This window comes from Triturus cristatus, chromosome 6 (genome assembly GCF_964204655.1).
Source record: "Triturus cristatus chromosome 6, aTriCri1.1, whole genome shotgun sequence".
NCBI classification, from domain to species: domain Eukaryota; kingdom Metazoa; phylum Chordata; class Amphibia; order Caudata; family Salamandridae; genus Triturus; species Triturus cristatus.
The window spans coordinates 81,265,402-81,290,618 of NC_140589.1; the positions used below are offsets into that span (position 1 = coordinate 81,265,402).

The 25,217-nt window shown below is 47.3% G+C and overlaps 1 protein-coding gene across 2 annotated transcripts in view; it reads right to left on the bottom strand.

Annotated features, from left to right (window-relative positions):
• The window catches only part of LOC146813794 (cap-specific mRNA (nucleoside-2'-O-)-methyltransferase 1-like), a 664,820-nt gene that overhangs the window by 153,693 nt on the left and 485,910 nt on the right, over positions 1-25,217 (bottom strand). For both annotated transcript variants that reach the window (XM_085610257.1, XM_085610256.1), the window contains exon 20: positions 11,384-11,452. In XM_085610257.1, coding sequence (XP_085466383.1) covers positions 11,384-11,452 — 69 coding nt within the window. The remainder of the gene's footprint in view (positions 1-11,383; positions 11,453-25,217) is intronic.

Consider the following 25,217-nt stretch of genomic DNA (forward strand, 5'->3'; position numbering starts at 1 on the left):
TGACAGAAAATATGGTTGCTGGTTGAGCCAGTGGTACATACCGTGTCAGCAAGGTGGTTTGCCCCAGCTACATATGGGACAACATGCTAGAAATCCGACCCCTAAGACAAATGATAATGGACATGAAACAGAGCACATGGATTCCAGAACCATAAGGAGCATCAGAGAAGCTGAAACTACCACAAAATGGAAATGGATAAAAAAGTACATCTACCATGTGCTGCAAGGATACATTGTGTCATGTGTTGAGGCAACTATACTTATTAAAAATGCCTGACACAATATTTATCTGTGGAGTGCCTTTGCTTTTCTTGTGGAAAGCACTCTAGACCCTCACAGATCCTCTCTGAACACTTCTACTTTGTCAAGCCCACCAAATTGAACTACTAAGATGACAAGCAGTTAGGTGCAGCTAAGCAGGCTTGTGTTGGAAAACAGAGCAGTGCATCTTTCTAAGCAAAGAGGGACTGGGTTGGAATCTATACACAGTTTGTCCACGGAGTCTAAATTTTTGTGGACCACAACTCAACTGCCTGTTGGAAACCATAGCTGTTCTTGTACTGTTCACATGTACAATCTGAAAATAGGTCCAACAAAAATGCAGAGCTGCATTACATCTAGAAAACAATTCTGATTTAAAGTGCATGAGGAATTTTTAAAAGGAAACATTCCTCTCTCAGAAAGGGAATACCTAGATTAGAAGTGCGTAAAGGTGTGGCCTGGGGACAACCATATCTTGATACGTTGTGATGGAGGAACCTTCTTAGTTCAGTAAGAGGCCTAGGATCTGCAGTACGCTGAGTGTTGAATGTATATTCACCTACATAAAACTGTAATCAGAGAGTGAGAGACGAGCTATTAAGAGCAATAATGTTCTTTGCAGAGTGAGCAGGCAGCATAACAGTGAGGTGGACACACATCAACCTTCTTGCTAATTGATTGTTTTGCTCTATATGAAACATCACAGGGGATCAGTGTCTAGCTACTAGTGGAAAACCCCTTTCACAACTGCAGGGCAACAGCTTGTTGCATCTGAATGAAAATGGTGCTCCAGTTCTTTGCCACGTAACAAAAGAAGGATGTTCGTCGGTCCTCTTTTTCTCAAATATGTTTTGGCACTGTGAGTTTCAAAAATATTTTTTATTGCCCCTTCAGAAGCAAGCCAAAATGTACTTGCCTCATGCATGCGGCTTCAGAAAGCATTCTGGAGAACTCTTAGTGAATTTAAAATACGGGCAGAAATAAGATCATACTCAGCCCCGCACCCACTGAGATAGAATCTCTTGCCTCTGATTCTTGTAAATTCAGACCACAAAGACCAGGTGAAAATCTGGCCACAATTCAAGAGACCTGTTCGGTATAATAAGTGGCAGATTTTGTAATAGTACAACTAGTAGGAATGGTATGAACATGATTCCATGCTGGTAGCGTGTGCACTTTCTTTCACAACAGAAAATGGTACCTTCAAGAGCTTTTAGTGACACCAAGACCTTGTATGGTTCTGTAACCACTTTGATACAGTGCAAGGCTTTATTGAGTTTACCAAATATTGCCGCTCCTTCAAAAACATGTATTGTTGTAGTCTGCATCTCTGGACACAAGAAGAACGAGGAAAGTCAACTCTGGTACTTTAAATACTTCAAGTAACATGTACCTATTTACAAATGCTTAAGACATTTAATAGTAATCTAAGACAGAACACCTTGGCACTGGGCCTTGGAGGAAAATACCATGAATACTCCTTTCAAATTTTGGAAAAGCACAGAGCATCCTTGTCCTCCTAATCTGGAACATGTTGATGGATGTTGAACAGCTCTGTATCAAGTCCATCTAGTGACAGAAAATGATTTGTTTGATGCTTTAAGAGTCAAGTAAATTAACCCAATTTTCAGTCTACCAAAGTATTGTTGCTTAAACTGCAATTGTTTATTAGAATTTTAGAACTACCCAGAAAGGAAGTGTGTATTTTTCTCTTTGAAGGAGACACTGAATAAGTTGTTGGCATTCTTGGCATATAGTTAGGGGGCTAGACTATTTTTTGTCTGGCTGAAATACACACACCCAGTAGGACAGTTCCAGCCAAACCTGGTTGCCAAGTAAATGAAGCACACTTAAAGGAAAGTGCACATGAAATTCATTGGTTTTCCTATAAATTTAAGACTAACTTTGCAGCTCCAATGTGAAGTCTGATTCGGGGATTTTATATGACCTGAAACAGTTATCAAATTGTATCCCAAACAAGCCCTACAAGAAGCTGCCACCATTGGCTTTAACACAGGGAGTAACCCCTTTATTATACCCTTTGATCAGTGTGTACAATACTGATCTACAGCCAATTCACAGTGTAAATACAGAAACCCATTCAGAAAAGAAATGTTAATGCCATATATTGTCCCTATGTTACTGAGCACATTACTTTAAAAATAAAAAAGTCCTTCAATTTTACTTTAAAATTACTGGGAATATTTGGCATTCACATATATCATAATGACATATATGCTGCCTGAACTAGATGTTTTTCCCACATCATCATTAAAGAGCAAGCCTTGTCTATTTAACTTTGCTACTCACTGATAGTCACAAAGGTTGTATCAACTTAATTCCATTCTAGGAATGAGTTTCCCTTACACTCTCAGCACTGCAGACATGTTCCATTGGCCGAGACTAGACAAATCAGTTCCAGAAGTATCTCAACCACTTTGGTACAGTCTACGATCCTGGAGTTAACTCGTTTCAAAGGTGTGGCATGACCACAACAGTAAGTACCAGTTTCCCAATTGCAGTAGGTTGAGAAAGGATTTCATGTCCCATCACTGCTGCCTCTCCATGAACTTGGTTTTAGCTGCTCATGAGAAACAAGCATCTAGCATCGTCTACTCAAGGTGGAATTCTGTGGTACCAGTCAATTTGCAACACACAAATGCTCCCCTGCTCGGAGACCAGATGAATAGTAACAAGCCTCTCAATGCACTGTATTCAGAGCCCTGGTGGCTCCATTAACTGGACCCTGGCACTTTAACTACTGACTTGTCTGAGTGAGGACTGTGAAACCATAATTATGTCACTCACCCAGTAAGCATCTGTTCTTGGCATGTAGAGCTGTAGATTCACATGCTTTACATACTCCTGCCATCTAGTGTTGGGTCCAGATGTTTGCAAGTTGTTTTTCTTCGAAGAAGTGGTTCCAGTCATGAGGTAAGGTGACTCCTCCTTTCGGTGATAGTGCGCATGGGCATCAACTCTATTGTTAGAATGTTTTCCCGCAAGTGGGTGAGAATGGAGTAAGTGAGTGTAGTAAAGAGATGTCCATGCATATACAATGTAAATAATGAGAACTGCAACAACTACAGGTGTCCAGGGAGGTGGGAGGGTGCATGTGAATCTACAGCTCTACATACAGATGCTTACTGGGTAAGTGACAATATCCGTTTGAGCCATGTGTGCTGTAGATACACATGCTTTGCATAGACTATATAGCAGTATTGTTCCAAAGCGGTGGCTAACCAGTAGATGTTGCAGTTGTCTGTAAAAAGTGTCTTTAGCACTGCTTTTCCTATATTGACGTGCTAATACATCCACACAATAGTGTGGTGTATACAATGTTGCTGCCTTACAAATGCGAGCGGTAGGAATGTTGCCTAAACAGGCCCTAGATTACCCTATTTTGCGAGTGGAATGTGCCCTAGGGGCTATAGATAAAGTACTTTTAGCTTTTGCTTAGTAAGTTTGAATGCATTTAACAATCCATCTTGAAATGCCAGATTTAGAGATAGGATTGCCCTTAATAGGTATCGTAAATGCAATAAACAGTTGCTTTATTTTACGAAAATCTTTTTTCCTTTCGATATAATACAATAATGCTCAACTGACATCAAGTGTGTGAAGAGCTTGTTCTGCTACAGGATCAGGTTGAGGAAAGAACACAGGTAACTCAACTGATTGGTTAAGATGAAAGGCAGAAACTACTTGGGGGATGAAATTTGGGTTGGTGCGAAGAACTACCCTATGTTTATGAAGTTGAAAGAAGGGTTCTTCTAAGGTTAATGCCTGAAGCTCACCAACTCTCCTTAATGAAGTGATTGCAATGAGGAAAGCAACCTTCCATGAAAGGAACTGTAAAGGACAACTGTGTAATGGCTCAAAGAGTGGACGCATGAGTATTGTAAGTACAATGTTGAGATTCCATACCAGTGCCAGAGGTATTCTGGGTGGCATTACTCTTTTTAAGCCTTCCATAAAGGTTTAATCACAGGAACTTTGAACAAAGATACATTCTGTCTATTTTACAAATATGCAGCCACTGCGCTTGAGAACAATACCGTCGAGGGTAGAGTGGATTGCGCACCAAGGGGAACCCGAAGAACGGTTTTGAATCAGAGTGCACCAATACATGTCCGAATCCGATGGGGGAAAAAAACAATCTAACAATGGAGTCAATGCCCATGTGCACTATCACCGAAAGGAGGAGTCACCATACCTTGTGACTGGAAAGACTTCTTCAAAGAAAAACAACTTACAAACATCCGGACCCAAAACTAGATAGCAGGAATATGAAAAGCATATGTATCTACAGCACACATGCCTCGAACATGTATATTATGCTGCCAGGCATCTTTTTCTATTGACTGTTAAGTGTAATGAAACCACAGAAGGCAGGCAGAGGCGTATCATTCTCGGGAAAGCCAGGGGCTATTGGGCTATAGACGCTCATGTTATCCTAATCTGTAGAAACTTATAGTATAAGCACTACAAACTCTTTGAAGTTGTATCTTGGCTCCAGAAACGTTGGTATTTTGTGTCTAATTTATTCTGCTTCTCTAAATATTGCTGCATATAATTTAAAAGTCTAGCTATCAATGATCAGTGATGTGTATTCAGTGTTATTCTTTCAAGTCATTCATCACCTACTGAGGAAAGCCTTGGCTACTCAAACACACTACTATTTGCAGAGTCAAAATCCAAAAGTAACTGGCCTGGGTGAGGGTAGACGCACAGCTGCGAGGCTTCGAGCGGGCGCCTGATCTTTCCGATCATATAGCGCTCTATGCGAATGATGTTCTCTTTTTCCTCACTGATCTTAACCGGACCGGGCCTGCGTCTTCTTAGTATTATTCAGATCTTTGGGGAAACTTCTGGTCTATATATGAATCAAGGTAAATCCTTTCTGTGGCCGTTGCGGGGTCGAGACGTACTTGGTGATTGGTCGCGGGAGGTAGTCGTAGTTCCAGATGGCTTTAAGTACCTGGGAGTGCATCTCTCCTCGTCTCAGGCTTTGTCGTGGAGTAGGAACCTTGCCCTGCTGTGGACGCAGGAGGGAGACCAGACACGTGTATGGTTTCACCTACCCCCGTCTCTCTTTGGTAGGTGCACTATTTTTAAAATTATTTCCTTGCCTCGTCTCCTTTATCAGTTGCAGAACCATCCATATCCTTGTGCTTTCGTCAATTAAATGCTATCCTCGCCTGGTTCATGTGGGGGGGTGGTGCTACGCAGGTAGCCCTGAGGACCTGCTTCCAATCTACATACTCCGGTGGAGTCGCCACCCCGGATGTCCATGCTTACTATATGGCTTCTCTTATACTCGTCCTCAATGACTGGTGACTTATTGCGTCTCCACACTGCCTGCGCTGTAATACTATAGAGGGCACTTTTCTGCATACTGTATGGGCCTGCCTAGTGCTGGACGATTCTGGAAGGGGGTTTTCGCATGCCTGTCTGAGGTCCTGGGGTGGATTATTGCCTCCTTACCGAGGTCAGCTCTCCTACACATTACGGAAGATATCGGCGGAAACAGATACAAATGCCATCTCCTATTCCTGAGCCTAACACTAGCTAAGAGAGACATTGCTCAGGCTTGGAAAGCTGAGGCACCACCGGCGCTTAAAGTATGGAAGAAGGGCCTTCATTTCTGTATGGGCTGGAGCTCCCGGTCTTCAAGGCAAGGGGGTGTCCCCGGAAACATTATGCACATCCAAAGTCCTTCGCCACTGGAAGGAACATCCCAAAGCACTCTGATGAGAAACAAATTCGTCTTTAAATAAAAGTGATCCAAATTTTTATGTTCGTAGATGATTGTTTATTCCAACATTAAACAATTTCATGGAAAAATTTGTAGAATCAAATCATCAGTATTCGAATATAACCTTGTTCATAAAGTACGCTGTTCTGGGGTCACAGGGGTATTGATCCCCAATGCATTTCGGGACTAGCCATTCTTCAGGGGGTTCTCCCTGTAAACAAAAAATGTGCTCTTAATAACCTCAGAGCAAAAATGCGTCGAATCAACATAAAAATAAATGCCTGGAGACATAGTGTGTTAAACGTATATCTGGTGAAAAAATACGTAGATCACGAATATCATGCTGTGTGTTAATTTCAAAACGATCCTAAAGAGATTACACAACAACCCTTTTGGCGTTCACAGTGTGAAAAAAAATTATTCAGTGCGATAAATGTGGTTAAAAGAAAGTCAAATAGTAAGGCGTGCCGTGCTCTTCAATAAACTTAACGCATCGAAGTAATGCGACATGAACCACGAACAAACCGGTACACGGAACGTGGTAGAAGGAGTATACATTAGTAACACGAGTGCAGCTATAGACGAGAAGCGTCTAAGTGTGTTCGCGCTCACAACCTTCCCAACAACATTACTTGCGGTGAAATAGTAGTGCCGGTGATTCGCTGCTAGCTATCAATTTGGTGTAGCTGTAAAATAGAAGGTGAGCAATTCAACTAACCGTACCTGTTTATCCCGTTAGTCTATAAGTCGCGTACCAAACTCCATCTTCAGTGTCCCGGAAATTGAACAGGGACGACCCGGAAGTGAATTAAATAGCGTGCAAGTAACTGTGAACACAAAGAAACGTGAACATAAAGGAAGGACCATAAAAATGGACCCTGCCTCCTTAGTGCGAGTGTGTAATCAACGCGATCAATAAAGATGCGAGCAAAAAGTGCTGTGAACTACAAAAAAGTCTCAATGTGAAAAAAAGTCTCTTGATGTGAAAAAAAGCGTGGTGATAACATAATAAGTATAGTATGTAGAATGGACCATATCTGTTGCTTAAAATTAATATGGTGTACATGCTAGCACAACTGAAAACACAAACTTATGAAATACAAGAACCATGTACATTCTTATAAATGACAACTAAATTCCACACGGTCATTCAAGCCCTTTGGGTGCAAGGAATCCAGTTTATAAATCCAAAACAGTTCCCGTTGAAGTAAGAATTTGTTATTGTCTTTTCCATCTTTAAGTTGTATCTGCTCCAAAATTAAAAAACGAAGTTGGCGGATGTTGTGTTTTTGTTGATTAAAATGTGCGGCAATAACCGACATAGGATTGTTTAATCTAATGTTACTTTTATGTTCCGTCAATCGAGTTTTGATTTTTCGCTCGGTTTTCCCAGCGTATGTGAGTCCGCATGGACATTTTAATAGATAAACTACAAAACTGGTGTCACAAGTTGCCGTTACGTATAACTTTATAGGAGTACCCTGTGTTGGTTGTCTCAGCATGGTGCCTTTTATAATGTTATTACAATTACCACAGTTCAAACACAGGATAGTACCCTTAAATGTGTCTTTCGGATCTGTCTTTTGGCTTTTCAATAATTGTTTTAGGTTTGTTGTGCGTTGGTAAGCGAATATTGGACACTGTTCAAAAATCCCGTTGAAATCCGTTTCTGCCTGTAGCATTGGCCAATATTTTTTGATTGTTTGATTTTGTTACTGTTAGTAGGGTATCTTGACACAAAAAGACATCGTTCTTGTTGTGTATCTAAATTCTTCTTGACGTTAAGTAGTTCCTGTCTACTTTTTATATTCGCTCTTTCACTGGCTTGTTGCAGGATCACTTCTGGATATGCTCGTTGTCTGAGTTTTGTCATGAGCTTGTCTTTGTTCTGCTGGTACAATTCCTCAGTGGACGATATTCTTCTGATTCTGAGCAATTGTGAATATGGTAAATGTTGCTTCAAACTCATTTGATGGAAACTTCTAAAATGAAGAAAATTGTTCCTGTCTGTAGTTTTGGTATACACCGATGTGATGAGTTTTTGTTCGACGGTCTTGATTTCAACATCCAGAAAGGCAATCTTGTGTTTATCCATGGTGTGTTTAAATTGGATACGTTCATCTATATGATTCAGTGCGTGAATTTCCCTTAATAACTCTTTCTCTGGACCTTTCCAAATTAAAAATATATCATCGATATATCGTAAAAATGTGATGGCATTGTCGATCCAGGTGTTCTGAGAGAGAATATGAGTTAATTCAAAGTGATGCATGAACAAATTCGCATACGCAGGAGCTGCGCAGTTGCCCATTGAAGTGCCATTGAATTGAGTAAAAAATTCTTTGTCCCATGTAAAATAACTGTGGTATAAGGTGAAATGCATCAGTTACAAAAAAAAAAAAATTCAAACGGTTATCTTTGTCACTCCTTAAAAGAAAGTATTCCAGAGCTTGAAGACCCAAATTATGTGGAATTGAAGTACATAGTGATTTTACGTCTATGGTACATAAAATGTATTCAGTGTTTTCATCTAGTTTAAGTTTGTCCAACTTTATCAAAAAGTCTGTCGTGTCCTGTAAGTACGTGGTCATTTTCCGCACTATTGGTTGTAAATGGCGGTCTATATATTTTCCTATCGGTTCATGTATAGAATTTCGAGTGCTCACAATTGGTCTGAACGGTGGATTATGTAAGTTTTTGTGAATTTTGGGTATCATGTACAAATAGGGTACACTAGGATTTTGCTTGATAAGAATTTTTTATCTCTCTCGTTAATTGTTCCAGATTGCAGATCTTTGTCAATGATGGTGACTAGGACATCTTTAAAAGCTTTGGTAGGTTCGGAGAGGAGTTTCATATATGTATTTCCATCTGTGACATGCGACTGTACGTTCTCCAAGTAGAATGAAGTGTCTAGAATTACAAGCGCCCCTCCTTTATCCGCCTTACAGCATGTAATAGACTTGTTGTTGGCAAGGTTAGTAATGGCAATCCGCTCTTTGGCTGTCAAGTTACGAGCTTTGGTTGGCTTGCTTTTAAATATGTCATGCAGTTCTTTTTGTACAATCGTCTCAAATGTATCTAAGATTTTATGACTCACAGGTGCTTGGAACGTGCTGTCTGGTTTAAGATCCAGTAGTGTTCCTTGATTTTCAAATCCTGTGGGTGTGATAACATTCTTAAAAAAATGTTTAAGACGTAAAATTCTCATAAATTTGAACATACAAATTTGTGTCTCTAGTTCATTACTCTCATAGGTGGTTACATATGACAGCCCCTTCTGGAGTGTTTGTATTTGAAAGGTGGATAACTACGTTTTTGAGATGTTTATTACCAGGTTTTCTGAATCCTGGTCGATTTTGCAATCGGTATTGAGGGATCGGTTGTGTTTTGTCCGCCTGGATCGCCGGGTGGGCCTTCCTAAAAAAGTACCAGAAGAAGAGGGAGGTGCAGTGATTCCATTTTTTGATGTTGAAGGTCTAGTATCTTGTTCCACATTTGGATGTGTAGATAATGGACCTTTGGGTTGTGGATAAGATTGTGGTCTTTGCTGCGAATCATCTGATGATGATGTTTCGTCAGTAGATCTATTGCCAAATTGTCATCGTTGCCTACGTGATGCGTATTCCTCTGCCCAACTGTAAACCTAACCTAGTTTATAATCAACAGTGTCTCGTTTAAATTTGCGTAATTTTCTCTCGTTAATTTCCATTGTGTGTTTTTCCAATTGTGTGTTGATGTCTTCTAGTATCCTTTGCCACTCGTCCGCTGGCATTTTATCACTTATTTCCTGTTTTAATTGTCCTACTTCTTTTTCAAGTTCCTCCAGTGCTTTTGAAAGCTCCTCGACAATAAGTAGAATGAGGTCAAGGGAACATTTATTAAGGATACCGTACCATCTTTCTGTAAAGCGAACATTATTTTTGAATAAGGTGGATTTGAGTGGTATCCTCAACCCTCTAGGTATTCTTTGCACTTTATGGTAGCGTATCAGTGTGCTGGCATGTAAACGCTGGTTGATCTCTCTTTTGGCTGCAAATAAAAGTTGCTTGATATTTGATTGGATTGATTCTGTGCTTGTAGAGACGCATTCGGGCTCCTGGATCAAAGAGTAAATTCGATTTGTGTCTTCATTTGTGAATCCAAATGTGTCAGCTCTGTTGCCAGTAATATTTGCAATATCTTCATACGACATTTTAATGGTGGGTGCGTGACTGATGTGATCAGGCTGAAGTTAGACGAAATTATAATGGTGGCCGCACTCCAATGTGTACTGATAGTAACTAGATTTCTCAATAGTTAAACCTCTCCGGGTGCTATGGGAAACCGCCTCGTGATCAAAGAGGTGTAGATAAGACTGCACATCCAAAGTCCTTCGCCACTGGAAGGAACATCCCAAAACACTCTGATGCGAAACAAATTCGTTTATTCCAACTTTAAACAATTTCATGGAAGAATTCGTAGAATCAAATCATCAGTATTCGAATATAACCGGAAACATTATAAAATCTGGAAAAGGTGGGCGGACTATAGGGGGAATATATCTGGAGCCTCCTCCCCCTCCAATAGGTGTTAGTGAATCACAATCATGATGCTGGCTCGTTGGTACATTTATCGTACTTAAAATTGCTATGAACGTGGATGGCAACATAAATTCCTGAACCTAGGTTTCGTATGTCAGTTATGGAGAACTACTGTGGAACAGTTGTTTTTTGCCTTTTCCTTCCCTTTTTTCTCTTCTTTTATGTGCTCCATTTATACTACAATGTATTCCACCTTCCTTTTTTTTCTGTGGAATTCATTTGTCATAATTTCTGGAAATGTTGATATATATATTTGTTGCTATATTTGCTGGAAATGGGTGGCTTATATGGCCCATTTCTCATATTGGATGTCAAGAATAAAAATTTGTTTTGGAAAAAAAAAAATCCAAAAGTAATATCTGGCACTCAGTGGGCAGTGCAATTTAACCCAAAGCCCTGTGACAGAAGTCGGGAATGGCAACAGTACCTAGACTAGGAAAAAAACCTGATACATTGCAGAGTGTCCTTGAGAGAAATACAGAACTTTAAACATTTGATTTTAAATTCTACGAACTAGACAATTGAAAAATAATATACATATAAACAACTCTATATCACCCTGAATTAGAATGCTCAGACAGACAGCTACTTATGCCGTGTACATTTTTGTAAGGGAAAGCACTGAAAATGGTAATGAGATGTATAACTAACAGAATGAAGTAGACCATTCTTTTTTTTACCAGTGACAACCACAGGTTTGAGGCCACAGACTTACAATAAGTCCCATCTTCTCAGTAGTCATCAGCCTACAATTTGGAAATATAACATGCAAAGCACTCACCGAATTGGATTCATGTCAGGCCTGCTTGGTTTTGAGATTGCTTTTACAAATTTCTCTGCCATTTGAATCCTAAAAGAAACAAAAGAAACCGTTACAACAAAAATACCTTAAATAGCATGCACCAGCCTCCACTGTCTTTAAGTATTTCACTGTTAAATGACTCAACATTGTCCTTACCGTGAATAATCAGTTTGATTTCCATTATTTATTCCTTTTTTAATTTTTTTTTAAAGTTTTCAAAAACCTTTATTTACTGCTTCAACACGGTCATGGTACACTTATTACATAAAATCAGAGCATTTTACACATCTGGCGAGTCCCAAAGCACAATAGACATATGAGCATTCCAACACGATAGTAACAAGTAACCTGTATAGCACGGCCGACATGATGGGAATGAAAGAAAATCACTGGAGATAGTGAGAGCCCTGTGAGGAAAAAGACAGTCTCGGCCAGAAGGGGGAAATGTTCCAGGAGGGGGCAGTCACTGACCAGCACCGGCGGCCGCCGCGGGCGGAGTGCCGGTGGGGAGCGCGGGAGAGGCAGCTCCGCTCGACTGGGGTCGGGAGTGGAGGTATGTCACAAGGAGCCCCCATATGTTGCGTGGATGTGACCTTGCAGGCATCAGGTTCCAGAACTCGGATAAAAGGGTCAGACATCTTGAAGCGTCTTCAAGCCAATAGGTGAACTTGGGCGCCGGTCTGCGACCCCAACACATAGCCACCCTGCGCCTCACGAGGACCAGTAACATTGCAGTCAATAGGCGAGAGGCGTCCGGACAAAATTTAAAGCCCAACAGGCACATCGGAGGGTCGGGGGCAACCCGAGTGGAGGTTATCTCAGAGATGGCGGCACAAACCTCCAGCCAGAAGGCTGACAACCTGGGGCACAACCAAGCAAGATGTGTGAAGTCCGCAGCAGGGGTAGAGCAGCACATACAATTGTCGTTAGGTAGGAGTCACACTTTGTGCAACTGGACTGGGGAGCGATATAGCCTGTGTAAGTATTTGAAATATATAAGATGGAGACGATAGTTAGGAGACAGTTTCTTAGTCTGGTTACAGCAGTAAAGCCAGTCAGCTTGGGGAACGTCTACACCTAGTTCCGCGCCCCATGCCACCCATGCAAGCTCGGTAGATATGGAGGTCGACAGCATGAGGGCGTATAGTTTAGTTACCAGCTTTCGGGGAGTAGAGGATGTGTATGTGTGGGAACGGAAACGTTGGAAATATGGCACAGCCCCAACCAGGCCCAGCGCAGGGTTTTGACCGTGTCAACCTCATCCCGTGGGCGGCTAGCTGACGCGAACAAGGCGGTAGACAGAGGCCAGGGGGTCGCAAGGTCGGCTTCGACAGCAACGTGCAGCTGATATGGAGCGGGGTGAGTCTAGAAACGTAAGAAACTAGCGGTGTAGAGTTGCGAGTAATAGTCCGTAAAACAGGCCTTGGTCCATCTGGGGAGGTGGTCCTGGAGGGGCCGCCAAACCGAAGAGCTGTGATATACGATGCGGCACGAGGGGGGCGTAAGAGGTTAGCCAGGGTCTTACCCAGCCGGTTGCCCTCTCCGAAGTGACGCGCCCGGGCCTCCCTGCCAAGGAAGGAGAGGTCCCTGTTGGCCTCCTCAGCGAATTCAGTATGTTTAACACGTAAATTCGCTTGGGCCTCCGGCCGAGAGTGTGCCTCATGCTCAGCGTCGAGAGCCTTAATTTCGGATTCCAATTTGTCCAACGAGGAGCGGATGGAGCGAAGGACCCCAGCTTGTTTCTAGATACATTCACCACGTATCACTGTCTTAAAACCTTCCCAAATGGTAAATGCGGAGTCCACGGAGCCGACATTTAGGTCAAAGTAGTTGGTAATCACGGTTTGGATCTCGTCACAGAAAACGGCATCTCGGAGGGCCGGGGGAACCGCCATGTGAAAGCACGCCGTGGGGAGTCAGGAAAGCTGAGACATAGCTGGATTTGCGCATGATCGGAAAAGGTACGTGCCAGATGAGTCGCGGAGGAAAGCCATGTGAGGACGTCAGAAGAGGCAACCCAGAGTTCAATACGGGACCAGCAGCCACGAGACCCAGTGACGCAAGTACCCTTGTGGGCCTCTGGCAGAAGTGACGCCAGACATCGTGCAGCGACTTGTCAGTGAGTATGGACTGTAATAGAGCGGCGGAGCGGGGGTGGGAAGAGTGGGGGCCAGAGCGGTCCAAAGCTGCAGAAAGCGTGACATTAAAATCACCCCCCCAAAGAATGGCAGTCGGTCCCAGAGAAGAAATTAGATGCCAGATATGAGAGAAGAAATCAGGGTCGTCCGAGTTAGGTCCGTACACAGCTGCAACCGTCGTGGGTTGGGAGAATAGGGTGCCGTGCAAAATAACATAACGTCCGTCAGGGTCTGTGAGTGCCCGAGTGGTGTACCACAGGAGCCCTCTTCTGATCAAAATGGACACACCCATGGAATAGGCGGAATAAAAAGATGAATGCGTTTTGCCCCAGTAACGCGACTGTAGTCTGGAGGAGGTTGCAGGTAGCAGATGAGTTTCTTGCAGAAGGCACATGTCGACCTTGTGCCGGTGAAGGTATGAGTGGATGAGCCTGGCTTTACGGTGATCGTTGATACCACGAATATTCCAGGTCCAACAGATGGTGTCAGTCATGGTGTTGGAAGCTGGTAGGAAGAGTGTAATGCAGTGCGAGGGACCTGGGAGCGGGACAAGCCAACCTGTGTGCCCGGCGGGCCGAGCCTGATAGAAAGAGGAGCTGGGCAGGCAAGTGAAATGCATACTGGAACCACCAGCGATCTGCGGCCGTGGACAACCAGATCAAGGGAACTTGCACCAGGTAGCAAACAGCACTGTGGGGGAGACTAACATACGTCAGGGTGAAGAGGATGCTGTGTACCGTCAGACTGTCCCAGAAGGGCCCAGTGGTGTGGTGATGCATACTAGCAGTAATAGGAAAAGGCGAGAACAGAAATATGCACAACACTGAGAAGCTATAAAAAACCCAACACAACCCCCCACTCCCACCCAACACAACCCCCCAAACAAAGTGCAATCCGAAACCCTGTGTCTGGTCAAGCAACAACAGAGCAAGTGCAGTCAGGAACTTTCTCCAGAAACCACCCCCCACCCTGCCAACCCACCCCCCCAACCCAAAAAAACATTACCAGAAAGGCCACCAACCCACCACCCACACCAACCCCCCAATCAAGCTGAGATTCCACCCCTACCCGCCCCAGGAACCCACAACTAGGAAAAAAGGAGGCAACATTAGGAAAGGGAATTATCCCATGAGGGCATGACCGAGCTCGGCGTACTTCCCTGCAGAGAAGCAGGGTGGCCAAGCTGAAATAACGACAGAGCACATTTGAGAAAGAACATGCTAGAAAGTCACTGCTCTATTCAGTCATTGTCGCTGAGGCGATCGGAGGTGACGGGCTGAGACCCAGATGGCGATGAACGGGCCGACTTGTCAAGCTTCTTAGCAAATGCGAGGACGTCATTAGGATCAGGGAATACAAAAGTTTTTGCGCCCTGCCGGACTCTCAGCTTAGACAGCTAGACCAGTGAATAGGAGACCTTGTGTTTCTGTAGGGTCCGCTTTGCAGGGAGAAATTCACGACGGGCAGCCTGGACAGTGGGGGTATAGTCCGGGTGAAATGACAGAGAATTTCCTTGGTGGTTGATTTGCCCAAGTCGCGAGCAGCCCGAAGAATGGCGTCCCGGTCTCTAAAATTTTTGATTTTTGCAATAATGGGACGAGGTTGCAATCCAGGGCCTGAGCGTGGGCCAAGGGAGCGGAGTGTGCGATGGACGATGAAAATTGAGGAGAGAACGGCACTGACGATTTCTTTGACTAATTGCTCCACAAAGTCCTCCATGCTGGAAATATTGGTGGACTCCGGCACGCCCGTTATACGGAGGTTCCTCTGACGAGAGCGTGCCTCTAAGTCCTCATTTTTGTTCCGGATGACCTCCAGGATTTTATCCATCTGCAGCAGTTTCTGATGTTCCTGGGTGGCGGAATCCTCGATGTCAGAGACCCTGGACTCGACGGGGAGGAGGCAAGTATCGTGAGAGTTCACACGGGCCTTTACCAAGTCCAGACGAGCAGAGAGTTGGTCCAGTTGGGCCACGATTCCAGTGACCGTCAATTTTACATCGAGCAGGATGGCCTTCAGGTTGTCATCACGGGCCGGAGGCGCATCCATGGTGGTCGCACTATCACCGCCATCCGAACCAGCACCATCCTGGCGAGTCGTTCTGCGCTGGTCAAAGGAGATTTTAGGCTTCTTAGGGTCCATCCTCCCCACGATGGTCAATCCAGTCCGCAGGAGTAGGGGGGGGATGGAAGGCGGCCAAGGGAGGCAGCGGCCAAGGGCGCGGCGGGCGGACCACCACCCCACAGCAGGTGTAGTTCGCCGAGGAACAACTGCTGGAAGGCCGCTACTGGGGGGGCAGCCGCGGCCGGCCCCCACCAAGTGCCGGAATGGCAGCAGAGAGGCGCGGCCGACAGAGTGCAATATGAAGACAGCACAGCCAGGAAAAGCCGGAGCAGCGCTCAACTGGGTCCAAAGGCGAAAAGGGGAAGACTCCCTCAAGGACCAGGTGAACTTCAGGTGCAGGGCTCACCCCGCTGGACCAGCAACGGTGGGGCAGAGCCAGAGGTCAGGGAAGGAGAGCAGTGCATGAGGTAGTGTGAGGAGGCCCAGTCCAATGAGGCATCAGAAAAGTGGAAGACAAATGGGTGCCTTGGAGAAGGGCAGCAGATGCAGACACCCAAGGTGTAGGACAGTCGTCTAGGCGCCGCGAGGCAGCCGGCCCCCGCAGACACCGCACGGGTCCCCAGGCTGAAGCAAGACCGGCCAGTGTAGAGGTGCACGCTCCAGGTCAGAAGACGGTGGGATGTAAGGACCAGGGCCGGCGCGGCACAGCAGCAGAAGTAGCACCAGGAGCGGACGGCAGAGGGAGAGCAGCGGAGGTAGAGCGGTCAAAGCTGGTAGGCCTCATGCCCAGCCCCAAGCCAGGGACAGGCCCGCAGGGCCGAGAACAGCGCCGAACCACAGACAAGGTGCTCCGAAGTAGAGCGGGAGGCAGTCCTCAGTCCCCCGGCTGCAGCCAGAGCACAGGCACAAGGAGCAGCGGAGTCCGGGCACGTCTGGCCGTGGAGGGCAGAGGTCAGGGTGGAGCGTCGGCCGGACCCAAGTCAGCAGGGAGGCACAACCCAGCGGGTAGGAGGCCAGGAGAGGCCGGGAGCGCAATCCAGTCTGGGACCACACCAGCGGGGGGACGCGGGGGACCAGAGGATGCGGCGAGAGGGGAGAGAAGTGGGCGCCCAGGTCGCATGGGCCCGGGCCAGGCGGTGCAGTTTACGGGCCCCTAACACGCCCAGAGCAGGCCGCGGCAGCTGCGCGACTCACCAGACCAAGCAGTGTGGAGCTCGCCGGTGCCCCGCCGGCAAGGAGAAGCACCCAGGGCAAAGCTCAGCAGCAGAGGAAGGAGGGCCGATCCAGAGCGGCCTTGAGGCATGGACCCAGCGCAGCAGTCGGGCGGTGGAACTCGGCTCAAAGTCGTCATCGGGAGGCGAGAGCAAGATGTATGTGTGTATGTATGTATGTATGTGTGTTCTTATATAGCGCTCGACTTACCCTTGGGCATCTCGGCGCTTGCATTGGGAACCCGTCCTGGCTTTTCTCTGTGAGATAACCCGTACTGGGCATCCCCAAGGTGAAAGCCAGGCATCCCGCCGCGGGGGGGGGGGGGCCGTAGTGGAGATTAAGCAAGCTATTGCCCAGAGTTGCAGAGTGTGAAGCCATGATTCGAGTAGGCACCGAAGTGAGAATTATCGAGTCCGTGGACACTTGGGCTCAGACCCTGCCGCGTCGGGAATTGAACCCTGGTCCCGGGTCTGACCTCTGCTTCAGGGTATGCCTTCTCTAACCAGCGAGCCACACTTCTCCAATCTACGCCTCAGGTGGTGCCCAGTGGTCTGCAGGATGATGTTGGATTGTTAGCTTGGCCGGCAGAGCCCACTTGGAGTGCGGCCATCTTGCAGCCAGCCAAGCCACGCCCCCCATTATTTGTTCCTTTTCTTCATTTATTCAAAGATGTTCAACTAGTAAAGAGTGGGGATTCAGACTGGATCATATACATAGTTAGATGAACGGGAAGGGGGCCATGACTTTTTCATGCAATGTGCACCTATGACAAGTACATAATAATCCTATCACCATTTTTATCTATGTATTGGAACTCCTGGAAGATAAGCTGCTGACCAGAAGTAGTTGTTGCTTAACATCCACACCCACAATTTGACAACAAGCTTGTATAAATGGGAAAACATGTTGGTACTAATCCTTACATAATGTGAACTCATCTTCAGCTGCATCAATAGTAGAAAAGTGTCTTTAAATCTGAAATGTTATAGGCAGAAATTCGTCTTCTATAGCATGAAGTGAAGAAGCCTTCCTGCATATATGCTCTATAGAAAATGATTAAGCTTCAATCATTTTTTATTATAAAGACGTTTGCTTAAATTGAAACGCCCATAAACAACTCATTTTCCAACTGCAATACAAGAAATTGAATATGCTACTTACCAGTATGCATCTGTTCTTGGCATGTAGGGCTGCTGACATTCATATCTGTGCATAGATCGCCGCCTAGTGTTGGGTCCGGATGTTTGCACGTTGTTGTCCTGGAAGAGTCTTCGAAGTATCCTTGGATAGGTGACTCCTCCCCTGGACTACAGTGCGCATGGGCATCCTCTCCATCCTCAGATTGTTTTTCGCCATTGTGGCAGTGATGGAGTAGATACAGAAAGTGATGACCATGCTTGCAATAATTCTGAGAGCTGCAGCTGCGACAGGCGCCGGGGAGGAGGGAGGGCGATATGAATGTCAGCAGCCCTACATGCCAAGAACAGATGTAAATGTAAATGTAAATGTGTGTGTACTTGTAAAGCGCACTATCACTCCTGTCGGAGTATCCTGGCGCTGAAGACCGCTGGGGAACCCGTCCTGGTTTTCCCTGTGAGATGGTCCCTTACTGGGTATCTCCAAGGTGAAACCAGGCATCCCCGGCGTCTGTGGGGGGCCGTTGTAGAGATGAGGCAAGCTTAATGCCCAGAGTTGCCGAGTGTGTTCCTGGTTAGAGTAGGTACCGAGGCGAGAATTATCGAGTCCGTTTTGACCCTGGTCCACGACCCTGGTAAGTAGCATATTCAGTTCGAGGCATGTGGGCTGCTGAATTCATATCTGTGCATAGAATACATAGCAGTGCCCTCTATTGGCGGCGGCTACCCGTGCCAGCTGCAGCGGTCTGAAAAAGTTTTTTGAGAACAGCCTGTCCTACAGCTGCCTGCTGTTTTGACTGCACATCTACGCAATAGTGTTTTGTAAATGTGTGTGTAGTGGACCATGTGGCTGCTCTGCATATATCATGCAGGGGAATATTTCCTAGGAAGGCCATGGAAGCCCCCAACTTGCGTGTTGAGTGGGCTCGTGGTGGAATAGTTAATGTGCGTTTTGCCTTTTGATAACAGATTTGAATACACTTAACTATCCATCTGGCTATCCCTGCTTTGGAGATGGCGTTACCTTTGTGGCGTGGGGCAAAGGCAACGAACAGTTGTTTTGTCTTCCTGAAGGGTTTAGTCCTGTCGATGTAGTACATGAGGGCCCTCCGTACATCTAGTGTATGTAATGCCCTTTCTGCAACAGTTTGTGGGTTTTGGAAGAAAACGGGCAGTTCAATAGTCTGGTTCATGTGGAACTGCGATATTACCTTGGGCATGAATTTGGGGTTGGTACGTAGTACGACCCTGTTGGCGTGAACCTGAATAAATGGCTCTTGAACGGTTAGTGCCTGGAGTTCACTAACTCTTCTTAGGGAAGTGATCGCTACCAGGAAGGCTACTTTCCAGGTAAGGAATTGAATCTCGCATGAGTGTAGAGGTTCAAAGGGTGGACCCATCAGGCGTGTGAGGACCAAGTTGAGGTTCCACATTGGAGCCGGTGGGTGACTAGGTGGAATGACTCGTTTGAGTCCTTCCAAGAATGCTTTGATGGCAGGCACTCTGAATAGTGAGAGGTGCTGCCTGGTTTGCAGATAGGCTGATATTGCGGTCAAATGGACACGTATAGAGGTGTACGCCAGATTGCATCGGTATAGGTGTAAGAGGTAACATATGATGTTGTGGATGGATGCGTCCAGCGGGTTAATGTCATTATTACCGCAATAAATGACGAACCTTTTCCATTTGGCTGCATAGCAAGCTCTTGTAGTGGGTCTCCTGGCCTCCTTGATGATGTCCATACAGTCAGGTGGCAGATTGAGATAGCCAAACTCTAGGACTTCAGGAGCCAGATCGCCAGGTTCAGCTGTTGCGGATCTGGGTGCTGAACCTCTCCATGGTTCTGCGTCAAATGCGCGGGTTTGATCCGCAGCCTCTGATGCGGTACCACGGAAAGTTCGAGGAAGGTGGTGTACCATGGCTGGCGTGCCCACGTGGGAGCAACTAGGACGAGTGTCAGGGAGTGTTGTCGGAGTTTGCGAGCCACCAGCGGTATCAACGGTGCTGGGGGAAAAGCGTACGCAAATCTGCCGGACCAGTTCATCCATATCGCATTGCCCTGCGACTGCGGATGTGGGAATCTGGCGGCGAAGCTTTGGCATTTTGCGTTTTCGCTTGTCGCGAATAGGTCTATCTCTGGGTGACCCCACTGCTGGAAGTACGGTTGGAGTACTGATGGGTGTAACTCCCACTCGTGCATCTGGTGGCTGTGTCTGCTGAGCAGATCCGCCATCTGGTTGTCCTTGCCGGGGAGGTGTTCCGCCATGAGGAACATGTTCCTCTGAATGGCCCACTTCCACATGCTCTGAGCCAGATGAGACAACTGTGGAGAGTGTGTCCCTCCCTGCTTCTGTATGTAGTACATTGCGGTCATGTTGTCCGTCCGGATCAACACGACCTTGTTGCACAGATGTACTTTGAAAGCCTTCATGGCCAGGAAGATTGCCATCAGTTCCAGAAGGTTGATGTGCATCTTCTTCTGTTGTGTCGTCCATAGTCCCTGCACTGTGTAGTGGAGTACATGAGCTCCCCATCCCTGGAGAGACGCGTCCGCTGTCAGTACTATTTGTGGAACAGGCTCTTGGAACGGTCGGCCCTTGCAAAGGTTTTGTGGATTCCACCAATGCAGAGAGTTGTATGCCCGACCGCTCACCAACACTAGGTCTTTCAACTGTCCTTGAGCCTGATTCCACTGACGTGCTAGGCACTCCTGAAGTGGGCGCATATGTAATCTCGCGTGCGGGACTATGAAGATGCAGGAGGCCATCATGCCTATCAACTGCATAAACACTCGCGCTGGAAGCGAGTGATTGGGTTTGAACTTGGAGATCAGCAGTTGTATGCTGTTGATCCTCACCAAATTTGGCTGAGCTGAGGCCGCCAGAGTGTCTATAGTCGCACCCAGGTACTGTTGTACGTGTGCGGGCTGGAGATGGGACTTTGGGTAATTTAGTGAGAATCCCAGACTGTGAAGAAGGTGAATGGTGCGGGACATGTGGCTTGTACATTGCTGGGCTGACTTCGCTTGAACCAGCCAGTCGTCTAGATAGGGGTAGACGTGTATATGCTGCCTCCGTAAATGTGCTGCCACCGTAGCTAGGCACTTTGTGAAAACCCTGGGCGCTGTTGTCACGCCGAAGGGAAGGACTTTGAACTGATAGTGCTGCCCCTGAACAGTGAACCTGAGGTATTTTTTGTGTGAGGGGTGGATGGGTATGTGAAAATACGCATCCTTGAGGTCCAGTGATGCTAGGAAGTCTCCCTGCTTGAGAAGCGGAAGGACTTGCTGTAGAGTGAGCATGTGAAAGTGCTCTGAAAGAATGTACTGGTTCAGGGGTCTCAGGTCTAATATAGGCCTGAGCGACCCGTCCTTTTTTGGAATTAAGAAGTAGAGGGAGTAAACCCCCGTGCCCTGCTCGTGGATGGGTACGACCTCGATAGCGCCTTTTAGAAGCATACTTTCTACCTCTTGCTGTAAGAGCGTTAAGTGCTCTGAGGACATAGGACGGTTTCTTGGTGGTATTGTGGGTGGAGTGGAGGTTAACTCCAGACAGTAACCGTATTTTATAATATCTTTGACCCACCTGTCCGTGGTGATGGAGTTCCACGTGGACAGGAACCGTTGTAGCCTTCCCCCGACAGGTGTTATGTGGTCGGGAGGAAGGGAGAGGGCGTCACTGCTTGTTCTTGGGGGAGGACCTGGTGTTGCCGTAGCCACGTCCTCTGCCCTTGGTACTGGAGCCACGATAGCCACCTCGGGTGTTCTTATCGTAGGTGGTCTGCGTATTACCCTTGTTATATGTTTGTTGTGACCCCTGTCCTCTGCCTGCTCCCTTGTTTCCGGGGCGACGAAAGGAGCCGCTCCGAAAGGACTGAGTTTGTAGGGCGCCCATGGACTTTGCAGTGTCCGTGTCCTTTTTTATCTTCTCGAGGGTGGTGTCAACCTCAGGCCCGAACAAAAAGTCGGGGTTGATGGGCTGATTAAGTATATTGTTTTGTACCTCAGGCTTGAATCCTGAGATACGTACCCAGGCGTGACGTCGTAGGATGACGCTAGTGTTGATGGCCCTGGCAGCCGTGTCTGCAGCGTCTAGTGCACATTTGATGGCAGCATTTGTGAGTAGCTGTCCCTCTCTGATAAGGATTTCTGCACCTTCTTTGTAGGGGTCAGGGAGGTGTTGAAGGAGTTGCTCCATTGTGTCATAGTGCGCTCTATCGTAGCGAGCGAGGAGCGCTTGAGTGTTAGCTATGCGCCATATGTTTGCAGCTTGTGCGGCAACTCGCTTGCCGGAGGTCTCTAGCACCTTGGACTCTTTGTCCGGGGGAGGAGCGTCACCCGTTGTCTGCGAGTGTGCCCTCTTGCGGGCATTCGCCACAACGATGGAGTCGAGTGGTAATTGTCCTCTGATGTAAGTAGGATCCCCAGGTGCTGATCTGTATTTCTTATCGATCCTGGGGTTTATCACTCGTGCCCTGGTGGGTTCCTTGAAAATGTCAGTGGCTGGCTTGAGGACCCCCTTCAACATTGGCAGAGTCTTTACATGTCTTTCTGAGGATGCAAAGGTGTCCATTAGAAAGTCATCTTCGATGATATCAGAGTGAAGCTGTACATCGTGGTTGTTTGCCGCACGTTCAAGCAGAGCGTTGAACGCCGCAGTATCCTCTGTGGGTGATGTTTTTGCCCCATATAGTTGCGGTTCCTGTGCATCAAGAGGTGCACTGGGGTCTGCAGGGTCGCCCCAAGTTTGGTCAGGGTCCTGCTGGTCATCAGGGTCCGTGTCCACATGGTAGGGGACTTGTTCATCCATGTATTCCTCCAATGCATCCGTGTCGGAGCGTGTGGGGGAGGCCCGGTGTGGATCCTGGTAGGGTGAATGGAAAGGTTCATACAGGAGAGGTTCTGAGTCCACAGGCAGCTTCCTCTTTAGCGGGATCCTGAAAGGCTCCAATGGCGGCTCCGAAGTTATCCTTCGGTCGTGGAGAATCATCCTGCCAGTGTCGGCGTCGATGACGTGTGACGGAGACGTCTCAACAGGTGTAACCGTAGTCTTGGTGACCCGTGTCCTGAGTTGAAACACCTTCGGGATTGTGGATGGAGGCAAGCCGAAGGTAATGTTGGTCGGCACCGACGAAACCGCTGGAGCTCCGATCGAACCGGAACCCGACGGGTCCTGGAGGGCAGCCGTGGTTTTGCAGCCTGGCTTCGCGCCAGGTCGTACTTGGGGCGCCCTAGAGGTCGTGGCCCCGGCCAGGGTTGTCGAGGCGGCTGTAGATTTCTTCGGCACCCGCGGTGCATCGAGTCGAGGTGCGGAGATCACCGTCGACGTCTTCGACACGTGAGGCTTTGGTGTCGTCGAGGGAGTGATGCGAGGCGGAGCAGGCGGTACGGCCCTCGGTGTCGGTGGCGTCGAAGCCGGTAACCGATCAGGTTTGTCGGCGCCGATGACCTTCTTCCGTTTGTCGACTCCCACGTCGCCCGTTTCAAGTTCGGCACCGAAGTCTCTCTTGGTGCGGTCGGTGCCGACACGGTGCGCTGACGTCGAAGGCGTTGAAGGCCTCGATCCGACTAGCGCCACTTTCAGTTTCGGTTTCGTAGGAACCTGAGCAGCTTTCGGTTTCGGTTTCGTGGAAGGGAAACCAGCTGGTTTAAGCGGTAATGGCTGCCGCTGAACGTCCGAGGCCGGGCCCGAGGGCGGGGCCGAAGGACTGCGGGATAGGTCTCGGGTAAGGCCCGAAGGCGATCCCTCGACCGGAGCCATAGTCTGTGGCACTGGTGAGTTTTCGGTTTGAACAGGTAGGCCTTGTTCATCATCGGAGCTACTCTCTTCGGCCCCTAAGGCCTCCTCGTCGTCTCCTACCTCGGTGTCGTCTTCACCTCTGTGGAAGAGTGACTCGTCGGCCTCGTCCGATCCGGGTTCGTGTTCGGAAACGGGACTGGAGGGTAAGACTTCTACTTCTTCGACGTCGTCGGCTTCGTCGAAGATGTCAGCTGGGGCCGGTGCCGCGTGCTGCGCCTCGAGCCTCGCCGCTCGACGATTCCGCAGAGTCTTCTTGGAGCGGAACCGGGCACAGGCCATGCATGTCGATTCGTCGTGGTCCGGCGAAAGGCATTTGTTGCACACCGGATGGACGTCGATGTGTGGGTACTTCGCATTACATACCGGACACCTTTTGAATGGCGTCCTCGATTCCATCGTCGAAGAAGTCGATGGACAGGTAAATGCGAACAAAGTCGGTGCTGAAAGTTAGTAAACTAATAGATAGTATCGAAACCCGATCGATAAACAGTACCGACGCGAACTAAAGGCCTTGTGGCCTCGACAAAATTTTTTCCTAACTTGAGCTAAGATAGCACATCCGAACCCAATGGCGGAAAAAAACAATCTGAGGATGGAGAGGATGCCCATGCGCACTGTAGTCCAGGGGAGGAGTCACCTATCCAAGGATACTTCGAAGACTCTTCCAGGACAACAACGTGCAAACATCCGGACCCAACACTAGGCGGCGATCTATGCACAGATATGAATTCAGCAGCCCACATGCCTCGAACATGATATACTGTAACACATATAACTGTTATCTACACACTATATAGGGCAGACCACACAAGAAGTAACAAAAAGAATCATTTAACACAGATCTGGGATTACACGTGGAACATTATGAGCTCCATTAGCTTCTCACTATATAGCTCTGAAACATGGGGGCGTGGCCTGTCCGGTTAAGATGGCGAAGGCGCAGTAATCACGCTCCTGGACCTTCTTCAAATCTGTAACCATCGGATCTGCTGTGGACTGTTTATCCCCACTAAGATGTCAGCCTAAATAATACCTGAGCACTACAGAGTAAATCCAGTACCCAATGCTGTGAATCCCTTGAGTGGGCCCCTGGTAGCCCAACTCTGGAGAGGCACCCTTCCCCGGCTAAGAGAGGAGACCGCCGCATGAGCACTGTGAGGTAATGGGGTGTATTATATGGTGTGGTTGTGCAGCCTCACTGTGTAATACACATCAACCCCTTTAGGACCCTTAGGTTTCCTCTGTCAAACCCTCAGCTCAACCCTAGGTAGCAGGGGCACTGAGCAGCAAGGCTTACACAGAGGAACAGGTGTAAAGCATTTAGATAGCACCAAAACAACTGAAGAAGAAATCGACACGACACAAGAAATCAGACAACAATTTATAAAAATAGATCATATTTGTATGAGAATTTAGACACTGGAACGAAAAAGACCCACTAGAGGGCTCCGGGATATGGATTTTA